This window comes from Lepisma saccharinum, chromosome 9, assembly GCF_977018435.1.
Source record: "Lepisma saccharinum chromosome 9, izLepSacc3.1, whole genome shotgun sequence".
NCBI classification, from domain to species: domain Eukaryota; kingdom Metazoa; phylum Arthropoda; class Insecta; order Zygentoma; family Lepismatidae; genus Lepisma; species Lepisma saccharinum.
The window spans coordinates 70776963-70792511 of NC_139237.1; the positions used below are offsets into that span (position 1 = coordinate 70776963).

General features: G+C 38.1%; 1 protein-coding gene across 1 annotated transcript in view; it reads left to right on the forward strand.

Annotated features, from left to right (window-relative positions):
* The first annotated feature begins 9377 nt into the window (after positions 1-9377).
* The window catches only part of LOC145992125 (tRNA (uracil-5-)-methyltransferase homolog B-like), a 49437-nt gene continuing 43265 nt past the window's right edge, over positions 9378-15549 (forward strand). Inside the window, exons 1-3 of the mRNA XM_083128376.1 lie at positions 9378-9489; positions 10135-10272; positions 13049-13144. Of these exons, the coding sequence (XP_082984502.1) occupies positions 9436-9489; positions 10135-10272; positions 13049-13144 (288 nt within the window). The 5' untranslated portion in view covers positions 9378-9435. The remainder of the gene's footprint in view (positions 9490-10134; positions 10273-13048; positions 13145-15549) is intronic.

The window sequence follows — 15549 nt, forward strand, 5'->3', positions numbered from 1 at the left end:
CTAGCAAGGACATTAATTGGTTACAAAATTTGAAATGCTAGAAAATGAATTACGTATAGACAGTTTTTTTTTTGGAAAGAGAAATAAATGTTTAAAAGTCCACAACTCACACATCAATGGACGTACTTTTTTTTTAAGGTGTGGAATTGTAAAGGTAGATATTATAACATACGTAGCTACGAGCTGCGTTCTGCAACAAATTCTCATCCTGTGCTTAAAATATTTCATCGTATCTCAAGTGCAAAATTCACTTCCTGCGACAAGTTACTAGTAGAAATGCACGTCACATTATTTATTTATTTTTGTTGTATCGAGTTATTAACAATTCGTTACTATGTAATACGTATATTTAGTACAATTATTAAAGCACAGGGAATAGACAATACCGTGGTATTTTTTTAATAGAAAAACATGAACTTCGTTAAAATGATGCACCTGCAGGAAGAAATCGCACGAGGCAGGTCTTGTGAATAGGCTGGATGGAGAATAAATTCGAATCAAAATTCATGCAATTTTGCCATTGTTGCACTCGATTTGTGGGGCGGCTCGTTACCTGTTGAATCAGCACTTTTTGGGCGTTGGTAAAGTGATTTATTATCAAAATTTTCAATGACATTTGCACTTAAACGCACGTCTATTGCTGCGGTAGCAGCGGTAATGTTGTCTTTAAGGTCCTGCATTGTTTGCGGGTTGTTGGCATACACTTGTTCTTTCAAATAACACCACAGAAAAAATCTAGGGGTATCAGATCACATGATCTATAGGCGGCCAGTTGATGTTTTCCTGCCTGAAATTATGCGTCCCCCAAACTTGTCAAGCAAAAGATCAATTGTTGCGATCGCAGTGTGGAACCACATGGTGGCGACATCCATGGCTTCCAATGCATTCCACAAAAAGTGTGTAATCATCGCTCGATATTGAGTTCCATTGACAGTAGCACCATCTTCAAAAACATATGGACCAATCACACCCTCTGCCCACAACCCACACCACACTTACCTTTTGTGGATGCATTGGTTTCTTACTCTTCGTGGATTTTTTAATGTTCAATTGCTGTGAACGGCGACGAATTGATGTGTTTGGGTCCTCTTGAACACTTGCACTCACGGCTGCAATATTTTCCTTGGGAGCGACCATGACGACGGAGTATACTGGACTAACTTCATCCCTTACTGAACCACTTTCTTCAAGCTTGGCACAGATTCTGTTGATTTGATGTTTGACGGACAACTTTGTCTTCCATATTTGGTACGGAATTTACGACCAACTTCTGCACAACTTTCCCCACATTTGTAATACTGTTTCACTATGAAGACACGTTGTTCAATGGTGTAACGTTGCATTTTCTCTCCCAACTCACACAACTTCTTGCTGCTTCTCCTACAAAAAAGAGAAAAACAAGTACAATTAAAAGTAACATTGAAATTTGAACACCCTTTAATACAATTTAATAAGAAGTCAATATTTTCACAAGGCGCCGCGACCTTTACTCCTTCCAAATGCTTCTCTTTTTGTTCGTTTAGCACCCACTTTGCTTCGGCGACCCCTTGCCTTCTCCAGCAGCTAATGCTGTGTCTAACCTTCACTCATCCCTTTAAAGTGGCAGAAACGCGACGTAAAAAATAAAAATAGTTACCCGTGGACTCCTTGTTTAGTAGTAGATGCTATAATTTACTTCACTAATTTTTCATGTATCCGATGTTAAGTTTTAGCAGTGAAGGAACAAAGGCGGATGGTTGAGACACCCACCGCCATCCCGTTTATTCAGAGTAAAATCTACTTGATACCATACGACTTCGAAATGGTATAGAAAAATGATAGCTAAATAATGATCATCATACGAATTTTATACCAAAGCGCTAAATATTGCCCCCCCCCCCCCACCCAAACTTTAAAAGTTCATTCCTCCCTTACTATGAAAATTGTGTGCCAATCTAAGACCTAACATTGATATTCACATCTAGATATTCCACCTCAGAAGCCCTCCCCAGAAGAATTCCCGTGATAATCTAATTAACGTTGATAATATTAACTGGGCACTGTCCTCCCCCCAAATAATACTTACATTGACCGTCTCTTAGCAGTATATTAGCAGCATACGGACTGATTGTTATATTAACGAAGTTCAAATTCTGTCCAGTGATGAAATGTTTATTCAGTCAAATTTCCATCACAAAAAAGCAAATGAAAAAATACCCCCAAAAGTTGGATGGACGCAACCTGAAACTTAAAAAAAGTGAAGGAACATAAGAATTAAGGTGAGGACGACGAAGTAAGCCCACCTCCACCCGCATACTTTCGATGCTCTTAATGTCCTGGTGTCTTCAAATATACCAGGCAGTTTGAATTTAAATAAAATTGAAAAGTAGAGTAGGTACCCTTCCACCCTCCTTCCATCCCGTGCCTCTCCTCTCGGCGCGATTGAAATGTTGTGGATCACAGTTCCATCTGCCGGTAGATTTTAGCAATTTCGTCCCAAGCATGTATATGAAAGGGTCTCCTTTATTGCACTACGTTAAACCAACTTCATGTTCTGACGTCATACGAAATATGCGTATGTTGTTAGGTTAGGTCTGTTAGGTTTGGCTCCCTTAACATAAATACACAGAAAAGATATTGTTTATGCTAAGAGAACTAAACCCAACAAGCCTAGTCTAACTAACAACTTAGGCAGTTAGCGTAGCAATGAAATCATTCTCCAGTGACGTCAGAACGCAAGGTTGTTCCAACATTGTGCGATAAGGGAGACCCGTTTGTGGAATCGCCGTCATAAGTTCCTTTTCTGTTATGGTTGCCTGGTACTGCATTGGTCCCGAATGGCAACTACAGGCAGTTGCAGATTGAGTGAGTGAGTTTCTTTGGATTGGTCCTGCTGCTGCTTCCTGTTCCTGCTCATTTGTGCAAGTGAGAAAGAAAGAAGTCAATAGTGGACTCTTCTCGAGTAGACATCTTTGTCCATTCCTAAAATACGTTGAGTTGGTGTTTTAAATGCACAGTAAGGCTGATCGGGACTGGACCTACAGTTTAAAGTGGGATCAGAACAACTCGTGCCTCCTCCACCCCTTGATTATAAGGCGGCGACGCTACCACTGCGCCATTGGGGAGGCCCCCTAAAATACGTGCAACTGTGGGGAGGGGATTATAAAAACGTTATGGCAATATCTTCTCGTAAGTGCATGCAAAAATATAATAATAATAATAAAAAATGTTAAAAATAAACTCAACAACCATCGTGGCCATTTGAGCAACTAGCAAATACCTCAGGCGTAAATGGCGACGGAAAATGTTTGTTGACGTCAGAACAACAATCGTTTGCTACGAACCAGAATCTACTGTTTCGCTGCAATGTGGCCAGGTAGAGAGAGGATTGAAATATTACCGTAAAATCCTGCAGTGGCGATGCTACATAAAGGGCAACTAGGGCACTGCCCCACAACAATTTTAACATAAAAAGTTCATCTGAAGAGACGATCGGTATATACGTGTAAATATTTTTTTTGTTTTTTCCCTCAACCCCTACGTTGCTGCAACCAGACTTACAGGGTATGCACCCTGTGCGAGGTTAATATATTTCTCCGTCCTGTTGGAGAGAGTCCAATCTCGGCTCTGCCCCGGAGACGTGACGTCACTGACTGACCCAAACATTTACAGCATAGGCAAGGGACGGTCCCCTCACAATGGAAACGCGCAAAATTCGTAGCCGTCTCTGGGCAGTTAAGGAGGTGCCCTGTCCATTCATGTTTCCCTCGTTCACCGTTCAGTGTTTCCAACGCTTGGCAGGCAGTTCATTCGTTCTTCCAGCCTGCAGCAATAAGATAGAAAAAAATCCCTCGAATGCTTTTCTTCGCGCTTGTTCCGGCGACCTGAAAAGTTGACAACACTTTTTATTGCTCAAACTAGTCCCTCGTATTTTCAAAAAGATCCTCCTTTCTTCCCATTGTAATACGGATTTGGATTTGAGTTAGTGTGTGAGTTTGCGTTGCGTTCCGTCTGTGCGTATTGGTCGCTTATGAAATCATTCGTTTTTCGCGAGTTTATAGTTACTGTACGCGTTTATTTATTTGTGTAATTGTGTCTGTGTTCCAGCAACTTGACATGCAGAATATCTTCGTAAGTATAAACGAACTTTTTGGGGTACATGGCCAATGTAAAGTGTTGTAACTGAACTTAACGCTGCATCATCTTCCTACTTAGTCATTGATATTAGTGGATACTTGGTGAATATGACATTGAATCATGTAGAAACTTTAATATCTACGCCTTTCAATTCATTGACAATGGAAGAGAAACTGCAGTGTAACATTTTCCTAATCATTCCAGTATCTACCCAAAGTTTAGTTACTGCAAGCGTATAGGGTTCCGACGTCAGTATTCGAGTTTTTTTTTTTTTTATTCATGTAATTTGTTCCATATGTTGCTGATTTTTCGTATTCCTACGTAGTGAGTATTTAATGCTCTTTGGAGAGATATCTTGATCAGAATGTTAATTTTATTCCAAATTGTTCGAACAATTTACTTACTCCATATCAAGGAACTCCCCTCAAAAACCTGAAAGAGGAATATAGAGGTAAACTGCCCCCCTCCCCACCCAAAAGAGAAGTGTGCCCTGCCTGACTGAAAAGGCACGCGCCGCCCCTGAAATCCTGTATATAAAACTGTCATTTAGATTTCCGAAGCATAGGGATTTAGGATTTAACGATACATCTGCATATCTTATGATTCAAAGTTACTTTCATGCACAAGCTGTAGCAAAGATAGCAAGCAGCATTCAATAAAAACATCTTGCGTTTCGAATAAACACGACTAGTTTTGTTAATAACCCGGATAAAACCTTAAAACACCTAAAGGTTAGAACCACTTCTTTTGCACTAAATGATCTGTTAACGTCATACATCACATTATTGTTTGAAAAATAAAAATAACACGCACACCATCGACTATGGAGAAAGATTGAAGACAAACGGTTGCCGAACGCTGTTTCAAATAATATAATGCGTTTACAAAATAATATAGGCTATAATGCAAATGAACAAACATAACATGATAAATATTTTTCTGTTTCTAGATGTGGAATAATTGGACTATTCTTACAGCTTTTCCATGACTATATTTCGTCTTACAAGTATTTCAGTAGCTACTATAATTTCCGTATTATTTCTTGGTCATTTGTATTACTAATATATTATATTCCAGAAGCATTATATTTTATACAGTGGTGTTCGGTAATCCTTTGTGTTCAATCTCCTGCCACACACGGAGTGACTATATATATTTTTAAAACACGACCCAAATATTGTTGTACAATGTAAATAATATATATATACCTGCCTCAGCGTGCGCATCTCTCGCCTCCATTACTGTGTTTGCCTGTTGTTGCGTTTTTGCAACAGATGGGTATTAGGAGAACATCATGAACAAGAAAGTAGTAAGTCTGCTTGTTCTCTGGGAGTCGGTCTTCAAGTCGTCTAGTGCTTCAGGTTACGTCAGTGACGAACGAGGCAGGACTCCCAGAGACGATCGATCATAAGGCGGAAGGGGTGAGGGGAGCTGACTAACGACAAAAGTATTCACATTAGTGTCTGTCTAAACCTGAGGAGCTACTTGATGATTTCGGTCGTGTATTTGTACGTAGAATAGAGAATTGAAGGGATTGAACTTTTAGTAGCATTAAGATAATGGAACCTTAAAAAATTGTAAAAATAACAATTATTATAATCTTATTATTAAGCAATAAAGAAATGAAATAATCGAATTTTAATATTTTGCTAGATGTTCATTAAATTTTATTTTTGAAGTCTTATTACTTATTAAAGTGTTGTCTTATTAGGGCTTCCCTGATGGCGTAGTAGTAGCGTCGTCGCCTTGTAATCAAGGAGCCCCGGGTTCGATACCCTGTGGAGGCACATACTGGTTTGAATTCCACTTTAAACTGTAAATCCAGTACCGGTTAGCCTTTTTGTACATAAAGTGGACTGTAAACAACCAATAAAAAATGTTGTCTGATTGAAGCAACGCAGGTCATGCAAAATGATGTATTCTGTAGAAAATATTGCACAGAATTTTGTAAATTTAGAGCACTCAGTGCCGGGAACAGGTTTATGGAATCTGGATTTGTAGGGGGGGGGGGGACTGACTACCTCTGATCTGGCTAGATGAAGAATGATTGTAGATTTTTAAAAGAGAGAAATGAGAGAGATTTGCGCAGAGTTTAGAGATGGCTTATGTTTGGGACACTGGAGGTTGCAGTAAATAAAATTAAATTAAATTTATGTGTGCGGGTGTGTTACAACGACATTTTACTCATAGACAAATATGTACAAGTTCTCCCTCTAAACGACACCCTCATCTCAACCGCATTCTCCAGGCCGTAGAAACCAGAATGAAGAATTCTCCCTTATCTCCATTCAAATACCACCCCGATAACAATGATGACACTGTATATTAACAATCAAAATGCCCTTACTAATGACTGGGGGCCAGTTTTTTTGTGGGGGGGGGGGGAGGCCACTTGATCTCCCTTTAGTGAAACTACTTTTCCCCGGTCACCCTACAATATATTGATTTTTTTTATATCTTGAAGCCGCTGTGCTCTAGTGATGATCACACCGGACTGCCATGCGGGAGACCCGGGTTCGATTCCCTAGGTGCGTGATCTATAGTCGGAATTCTCTGGACTTGTTGTCCCTACACAAAGCTGCTCTGGGATTCACCCAGTCTCTGTACCTGTCAGTTTAAGTAAAATAAGACGCGATAGGAAAGTTTTTATTACACAGCCTAAACCCTAGTGTAAATGATCAGCAGAAATTCACGCAATTTGAAAAATATGAATAATCTACTTACTTCACATATTCAAGAAAAGAGTTTTAAAAGTGATAAAAATATATGTAAAAAAACAGCTGGTGGTCTGCTGCACACAAACACAAACTAAAATATTCAGGAAATTTCAAACCATACTGTACATTCTGAAACGTATTTGTCGTTTACATTGCGTTACATAACTTGAGGCCAAACTTTGAAAAGGAGGGGAGCAAAATCGAACATTGGACTTAATTTTGAGGGGGATAGAGTTTTCCATCCCAGAAAAATAGCTAGTTTGCTACATGTGAGAAATTATTACATTTACTCATTATTCTATGTTCCTCAGGTCCCAGAAGGTTAACAAAAATACCCATAACTTGTAGATAATTTGTTAATAAACCTGAATTGTGTGTGGGGGGGGGGGTGCAAGTGCCTTCATTTGCTCCTCCTCCTTCCAAGTTACACCTATGTCGCGTACATCCAAGCGTGAAGTCCAAAAAAGTAAAAGATGTATTCAGTGACGTGCGGTGACGTCGACACTTGGGGTAGCAGTCAATGGCGTGATCAAGGGGGGGGGCTGGTGTGGGTCACATCCCTCCCCCTTCAGGGCCCAGTATTCCTAAAAAAGAAGAATGTCAATAACAGGAAAAGATTGCAAAATGATGAATAAGTACTAAAAAAATTACACGTAACCCCTCACCCACATTCGAAAATAAAAAACGATTTGATTTGACTCAGAGATCCTGGGTTCGAATCTCTGCTTGGCCATGGGTATTCTTTGTCTGTGTCCCTTCATCAATTTTATCGTATCATCTTCGCGATTAGCCAAAAGTGGCGGAAAAGCGAAGTAAAATAAACCAAATCGAGCAATCAATCAATGATTTGATTTCATTTTTGTTACTTAGCGTCGCTTTTTTGTCACATTTGGTTAATTGCGAAGATGATGCAATAAAATTAATGAAGGGACAAACACAAAGAACACCCATGCCCAGGTCGGGGTTCGAACCCGGAACTCCTGGTGTCGTAGCGCGCTGTGATAACCACTCCCCCACGGTTGGTTGATTTGGTGTTTAAGTACACTTTGTGCACAGAAACAAAACAGGTGACAAAACACAACATGCTCTTTTTGTAGTTTCTTCAATGATATTCATTTCACATTTTGAGTTCTGAGATACATTTTTCATTCCAAATTATTTCATTATTCACTGCAACACATAGGACAAAAATGCGCACTCATCACGTATTCGAATCCTGGCCTGGATTCTTCATATGAGGTCCCTTCATCAATTTCATCATATCATCACTCATCCTGATTTTCGCGATAACGAAATCCGGCACAAAAGCGAAGTAAAATCATATATGGTAAAATAAACCAAACCAACAACAATATGAAGACGCGTTCTTTTGCCCAAATAAATACATCCGTACTTATGACTGTTAGAGGCCAAGAGTAGTATATTTAAATAAAACTACTAAAACGAGAGTGAGAGAGCCTGAGCTCATATTTGTAATTTAATCATTATATATTCCATATTTGAAAAATAAAAAAAGAAAGCATAACATTATTGTCTGCACATAACACGTTCCTATTTCATAAATAATAAAACTACATCCCATATTATACATACGTACATATTGTACAACGTGTAAAAGGTGTGTAAATACAGAGAACATAAGTACTTCAGAAAAGTTTATCCTGAGTTCTTTAGAGGATTTACAAAAGAATCTATGAGAAACCAATCCCCTATCTGTCCTATAGGAGATAGACTGGGGGACCTGAAAGCCTGGGCTTTCAACCATTGCAACGGGGGGCGAGAGGGCAAGGGAGGTAGATGTAGAAATCTTCCTTTTCCTTCGCCCGGCCGTTTCTACCTGGAAACTGGTCAGGCGGAAGAAGAGCGAGCTAGGGTATCCAGCCAGCTTTGCCCGCGGATCACATCGATAGACGTGAAGCGCGTGGAAAAGAAAGTGTTGCATATGAACTGTGGTTTTAACACGACAATAGATATTGTGGTTTGAATATAATTCGAGATGTGAGATTTATTGATCTATCTCTGCTAGACTAGCTACTCATCAGTGCACGTCACTGGATTTATTTGTCATGCGTCGAAGGTTGAGTGAGGTTGGCAACACTCGCGGGTTTCCTTTATCGCGAGACCAACTTCATGTTCTGACGTCAGATGCATATTCGGTTTGGGTTACTTTGTTTGGTTGAAATATGTTAGTTCTTATTTATAAATATATTTTAAAATAATAATAAAATATATAATGAAGCCTGATCCACCAGTCCAGTTACCACTTGCTTGCTGTGTGTGTGTGTATATATTGTGGAACGAATTGCATGATCCAATTTACATGTTTTGTTCAGAAGAGTTCGTTTTATATCAACAGCGTGTTTGCAAAATCAATGCGTTTTACTGTAGTCCTGGTTAAATTTTGTATTTTTACCATACAATAAAATAAGATTAGCTATTGAAAAGAGTAAAACATAATATTTGTGCTTTAAAGTTCATTAAAACTGTTATCAACGCAGAGAATTCTTCAACGCTGTATAAAAGTGCCTTCTATTGCTCTATGTACGCTGGCTTTGTGCTGGCTTTTTCCGCAGTCTTCAGTTGACGTTGACGGTTCAGAAAAATGGCGTTTGGATTTTCTAATTCTACTGCGTGGATTGAGAGAGTTTCGGGACCGGTAGGTGCAGCACAGCTATTACCTATTTGTCATTCGGTTACTACGAAATTTTCTTGTGAAATGTGGTTGGTTAATGTAATTATTTTAAAATGAGTGTTGCCGGTAGTGGTACATGCGGTATCGGTCATTGCCATCTTTGTTAAAGCTATGAAACCTTTTAAATGTGGTGCTAGTTCTCGTAGTAAGTAGATGTACAATTACAGAACTTAAAATTTAACGCGACAGGCAGTACGGTAATTTATAATTAATCTTTTCGTGGTCATAAAATGCTTTTAATTTTTATCTGTTCTTGTGTATGCATTTTTTGGCGGGTAGGTTGGTGATTATTATTCATGTATTTAGTGTTTGCTTTTGGAACCTCAATATTGTATTCCCCACCCGGTCATGAATATCTTCCACAGATGTATTATGGAAGATGCATGTGATTTCAATTCCCACATGGTACTTTGTGCCAGGCCAGTGTACATACAACAATAGTTGGGATTTAGTTTTCTGACACTAAAACCTTTCGGAAATGCTAATTAAGTAAACCATAATACAGATTTCATATAAATAAGATATCGCTTGATACGTTGTAGCTGTATCATTTGTACATGTTGTTAAAAGTATTCTTTTAAATTAATAAGTATGTTCCTATTATTTCAGGCTCGCAAACAAAATGGTAATGCCAATTTTGGCCCAAAAAAGGCTACACCAGCAGATTTGAAAGTGAAGAAAGAAGATGAAACAAAATCTGATCCAACTGAAGATGAAGAATTCGATGGAGATGAGGCTGAGAGAGAGGTATATACACTGTCAGAAGTAGTTTTTTTTTTTTTTTTGGACCCAAGGTCAGATTTCATCATGGTTCCCCGGGGTTTTCATGGTTCGATGGAGTGAATTTACAATATAGAGAAAGTCTCCAATTTTGTTAATTTGGTAACGATAGTATAAGGCGGAGACGGATTTCTAAAAATTTACAGGAGAAAAGACGAGAAAGTGCTTACGGAATTGCGTTCTTGAGGACTTTCTGAAGCCGGGGAAATTGTTTTTTCGAATCATGCAACTTATTTGGCCTGTAAGGTATTTTTCGTCATTAATGCATCTCCGCGTTGTACGATAGCTCGTGCCGCCATTAAAGTCGACTACGTGAATCAAATGTTCCGTGCGTTCGATCATGTAACCCCCTGTCAGTGTAGCAACCACGCGGTAGTTTTACAAGATGACGTGTGAGCATTTTTTTTTCCAATTTAAGGTAAGACTCTAGTTTACGTCCTTTTCCTAAGGAATACGTGTCATATATCGTTGGAAAGCTTATTTTATAAGGAATTCAACAACGTAAATCCCAAAGTGAGGAAAAACTTCCTGAAGGAGTGAATCAAGAAAAAACCGATGTTGTTCGGATATGCGTAATTGAAGGTACTGAGGAATTTTTTAGATGATGAAGCACATATTTAGGGGTGAAATGACTGCTAATGGAACCTAACCTAACAGGCTTAACCTAACCTCGTAGGGATACCTCGACCCCGTGAATGGATAGTGGGGCTATCGTGAACAGAAAGTGTAAAAAGAAAAATGTACTTACCCGAAGAGATGGCGGGTGCTGCACCACGATCGCGCACCGCGAACGCAAAGAAGCAATGACCATGCAGATAAGGATGTAAAGTAGAGTCTAGCCTCAATTTTCGCTTAAAAGCCTTTTGTGAATAGTTTGTGCGGCATTTTTCGGTTCATAAGTTTGGAAACACTGCACATCAGCTGACGACAGACAACATGAGTCAAGATTTGCCCACCGAATTAGCAACGGGCAATAAATGATTATAATGTTAAAAATAATGCTTTTTTCATGAAAAAAAAGTGATCCCCAGCTTGAAAAATGTTCCGGTATGCATATGAGGTAAGTAGCAATGATTTTTATTTGGAAATAAACGAGTTTAATGTGTCTCCGGCTTATACTACTGTTACCGTTAATTTTCGGTATACTAACTAATTTTGACCTCCTAATCACGAATCTGTTGAAAAGAACCGTAGGTCACGTCTGAAAATTTGAAAAAAAGCCAATTGGAATTTTTTTTATATATAGGTGTATATGCGTAAACGAACAAAAATGTAATCTCCTGTCATTGTGTTCAACCACGCCGTTGTTTTACAAGAAAATGATTTATGATGTTCAATTCTAGAACGATCCCTATTTTTTCGATGAATTTAGGGGGTGAAATGAGGGCTAATGGAACCTAACCTAACCTCGTGTGAATTGTTCGTGGGGCTAACGTCAATGGTTTGTGGGGCTACCTGTGGATGGTTTGTGGGGCTACCCATGGATGGTTTTTGGGGCTAACGTCAATGGTTTGTGGGGCTACCCATGGATGGTTTTTGGCGCTAACAAACAATTTTTCATCAAAATGTACAATTTCCAGATGTGACCCCTGGTTTTTTACAACAGATTCGTGATTAGGAGGTAAAAATTAGTTAGTATACCGAAAATTAACGAAATTGGAGACTTTCTCTATATTGTAAATTCTTACCGAATGTTTTTCACTTTCATCATACTACTACAGGATTCTTCTCTTGCAACCACCCATTTGTTTACTATCGGCTTGGTTATGGACTGCTGCTATCTAGGTTACATATGTGTGGTGTAAATGGTTTTGTAGTTAGATTAGGGCTCCCAGTATTCAGATAACATCTCTAAATGCTTTCATGGTTAGGTTAGGCAAGCCAGGTTTAGGGTATTAGCATTACCATAATTTCTCTACATGCTTTCAACATATTCATTTGGTGCTTGTCTCAAGCTCGAGATCCCCTATGTGCCTCATGTCGGCAGTAGTCTGTGGAACACATTGTCGGTGGGAAGTGGGGATATTTGTGTAAGGTACCTTTTACATTTTCTTTTCGCTGATAAATGGTACTTTTTGGAACTTCAAACAGTGGTAATTATTGTTCTGGGTACTACTTTACTATACCGGAGACACCTATCAATGATTTATTTCGCAATTTTTTACATTGCTAACGTACTATTCTGTATTGCGGAACATTTCTTTAGATGAAATAATGAATTTCTATCGAAAATAATGTCTATTTCTTACATTAACGAGTACTTACTACTGTTCCTTATTTCCAACAAACCATCCACGGGTAGCCCCAAAAACCATTGACGTTAGCCCAAAAATTCATGAAAGCCCCGCGAACCATCACGGGACGAGGTATGCGTACTAGGGTAGGTTAGGCCTGTTAGGTTAGGTTCCATTAGCACTCCTTTCGTTCAATTTAGCATATACGGACAATACGAGAGTTTATTGTGCTCTCGTGCAGAAAGCAAATGGCGGCAGCAGCAATAGCGTCTCGGAAATATATTTTCGAAGAATACCACATGCATTTGCATTAAAATGGATCAAAACTACATTCCCGAACATCAACAACGCTACAGAAAATGATTTGCATAAGTACTTTCTCCTGTAAATTTGAAGAAATCAGTCTCCAGTATAGTAAAGTGTTACCTTGTTTTGATAACAATAATTGCTGCCTGTTAGGAAACAATTCTTATTGTCCATTAACATTTATATTGCTTTGTTTCTTTCAGCAAAGGAAGAAGACTTCCTTGGATTCAGATTTAACATTTAGTGAAAATGCCAGGAAGATAGTTATGCCATTATGGAATGTTCCACTCAAGCAACAGGTAAGTTTAATTGTGTTGGATAAGATCTCGAATATGTGTCAACAGGAAATTTTGGAATGTGTTCCTACACCACTAGGCTCCTAACAGGCACACATCGTTAAAAAAATGTTGGTTGTCATTATACGAACATGTAAAAAAAAGATTATTTGGTTAATTAAGAAGAGTGAACATTCTCTGTCATGAGATTTGCAGGAATCACCATCAAAGGACCCACCTTTGATGCCATGCCATATAATCAGTGCAATTTTATGATCATGGGACATTTATTGAAAAAGCTCAAACAGAGCTGTTTGTGAGATCGGGCTTTTTTGATACATGGGGTCAGGAAAGTATTGTCATTATTCTGGGTACACACTGTACAAGTTGATATTATCTGTATGCCACAGCGGCCCTAAAAATGTGGCTAGAATTTTTGGTTTACAAATGATTTGACAGAATTGTGAGTAAATGTACTAAAATGTTCATATGTTTCGGTGAACATAGGAAATTTACTATCGTAGGAATTTTGTGAAATATGCAGGACTTGAACCTGGATCTGTAGGGTACTGTGCCATTGGTCTACCAACATAGCTATTAAGCCTACTGTGGCTTTGGCAGGTTTTTCTATTATGTTTCGTGTGTGTTGGAATTATGTCAACCAGTGATACCGCAACATAATCTGCTGCCCTAGTCTAGTGACACAGAAGGTGCCAAGGTGCAATCTGGAGAAAATAGCACATACAAGCCAAATGCTATGTATTTAATTCACCTTGTTTTTCTTGTCGTAGTTAAGCGTGTGAACACTTAACCGTCTTCACCATAAATTATGAAGTTATTGTGCCATGTACTTTTAGGCCTACCCAGTGTTGAGTTTTAGATATCAAGTTTCAGTATTTGTTGCATACTGAAAAATATTGATATACTGAATATACCGAAAGTAGAGAGAATACAGACTTTCAGTGTTACTAATGTGTAACGCATATAGGACCAGATATTTCCTGTCAATGGTATTGTATCTGCTTTTTCACGAATGCTGATCACACCATAGTCAGTGTCTACCAATCTGGAATTCCTGGAAAAGTCAGTGAATTTGCTTTTTCTGGAAAAAAATCAACGTTTCTGTAGTAGTGCACTCAAAGTAGGTTTATAAACAGAAATAAATGACAAGCAAGAAATTTTAAATTTGTGACTAAATATACTTCAGTTTCATCTAGAGTATTACTGGCAGTTATAGTAGAAATTGCATATTAAATACGGTACCCCAGAAGTTTGGGGGGTTATGATATAAACTACTTTCAAGTAGAGATGTACAGTGAATGGTATTGGCATTTACCACTCGTTGCAATTTTTTGTTGTGTTTGGTTGACAGATTTAACACAACTAAATTTTACTATGATTATGTATTATTTATGCTATAATTGTTGTTTTTATATAAAAAAAAGTATTTTTTTTACCATTAGTCAAAAAGTGCCAATAATATGTAAGGGGTCATCACTGATTTATCCCTACCTAACAGTCAGTTTCTATTCAGTTGCCCTTATTATTTACTTTTAACATGTGAATGAATATTCTTTAAAAAAATGGTTAAGTTTGTTTGGTGTATTTAGTCACAATGTAGTGCCCTTCTTACACACATGTTTAAATACATGAATTGCCCTAATGACTTGTTCTTGAAAATGTTGTTTCTTGGTCTGGAAAGGTCAGGGAAATTTGTTTTCACAAAATTGTAGACAACATGATGGTGTCAAAATGGTGCGATACTAATTTTTTAGCCTTTCTACCATGTCAGTTCCTTTCAAGGAGAAGTATTAAAAGAAACTAGAGTTGACCTACTCATTGAGAAAACTTTATTTTTAAAATGAGATACAGGGTGCTCCCCAAAAAAAGGTAACTAAAATGGTTTGGTTACCTTTTTTGGCGACCTTGTATATTCAACATTTTACATAATTACCATGATGGGCACACACGTTAAAATATACTAATTAGCATTTTGTGTACCTTGAAGGAAACCTAGAAAAGTATTGAAAAATCATTCACCCTGTTGCAACAGTTCTTTAATTCAAAGACATTTTACAATTATATTTTGTTATTTACTTGTGAGCATAATCTGAAAAGAATGAAGAAAATTCTGTTGTGCTACTCTGTTTAATTTTGATGTTATTTTGTTTATTATTCGTTACTATAGTGACTGTAAAATTTGGTTAATAGACTAATTTTGTTAAGTAACATTTGAAAAGTTATTTTTAATTTAAAATATTGCGACAAACTGCTCCACACCGGGGACAGTTGCAATAAATTGGCGACCCAGCCAGGATTCGAAAATTGTAAGTTGATAAGAACTGAACTGATAATGCTACAATGAAGAAAAGAGAAGTTCCTTACGTGCTTCGAAGTAGTGTGTGCCTTCAACCGGATCTCAGTGATGT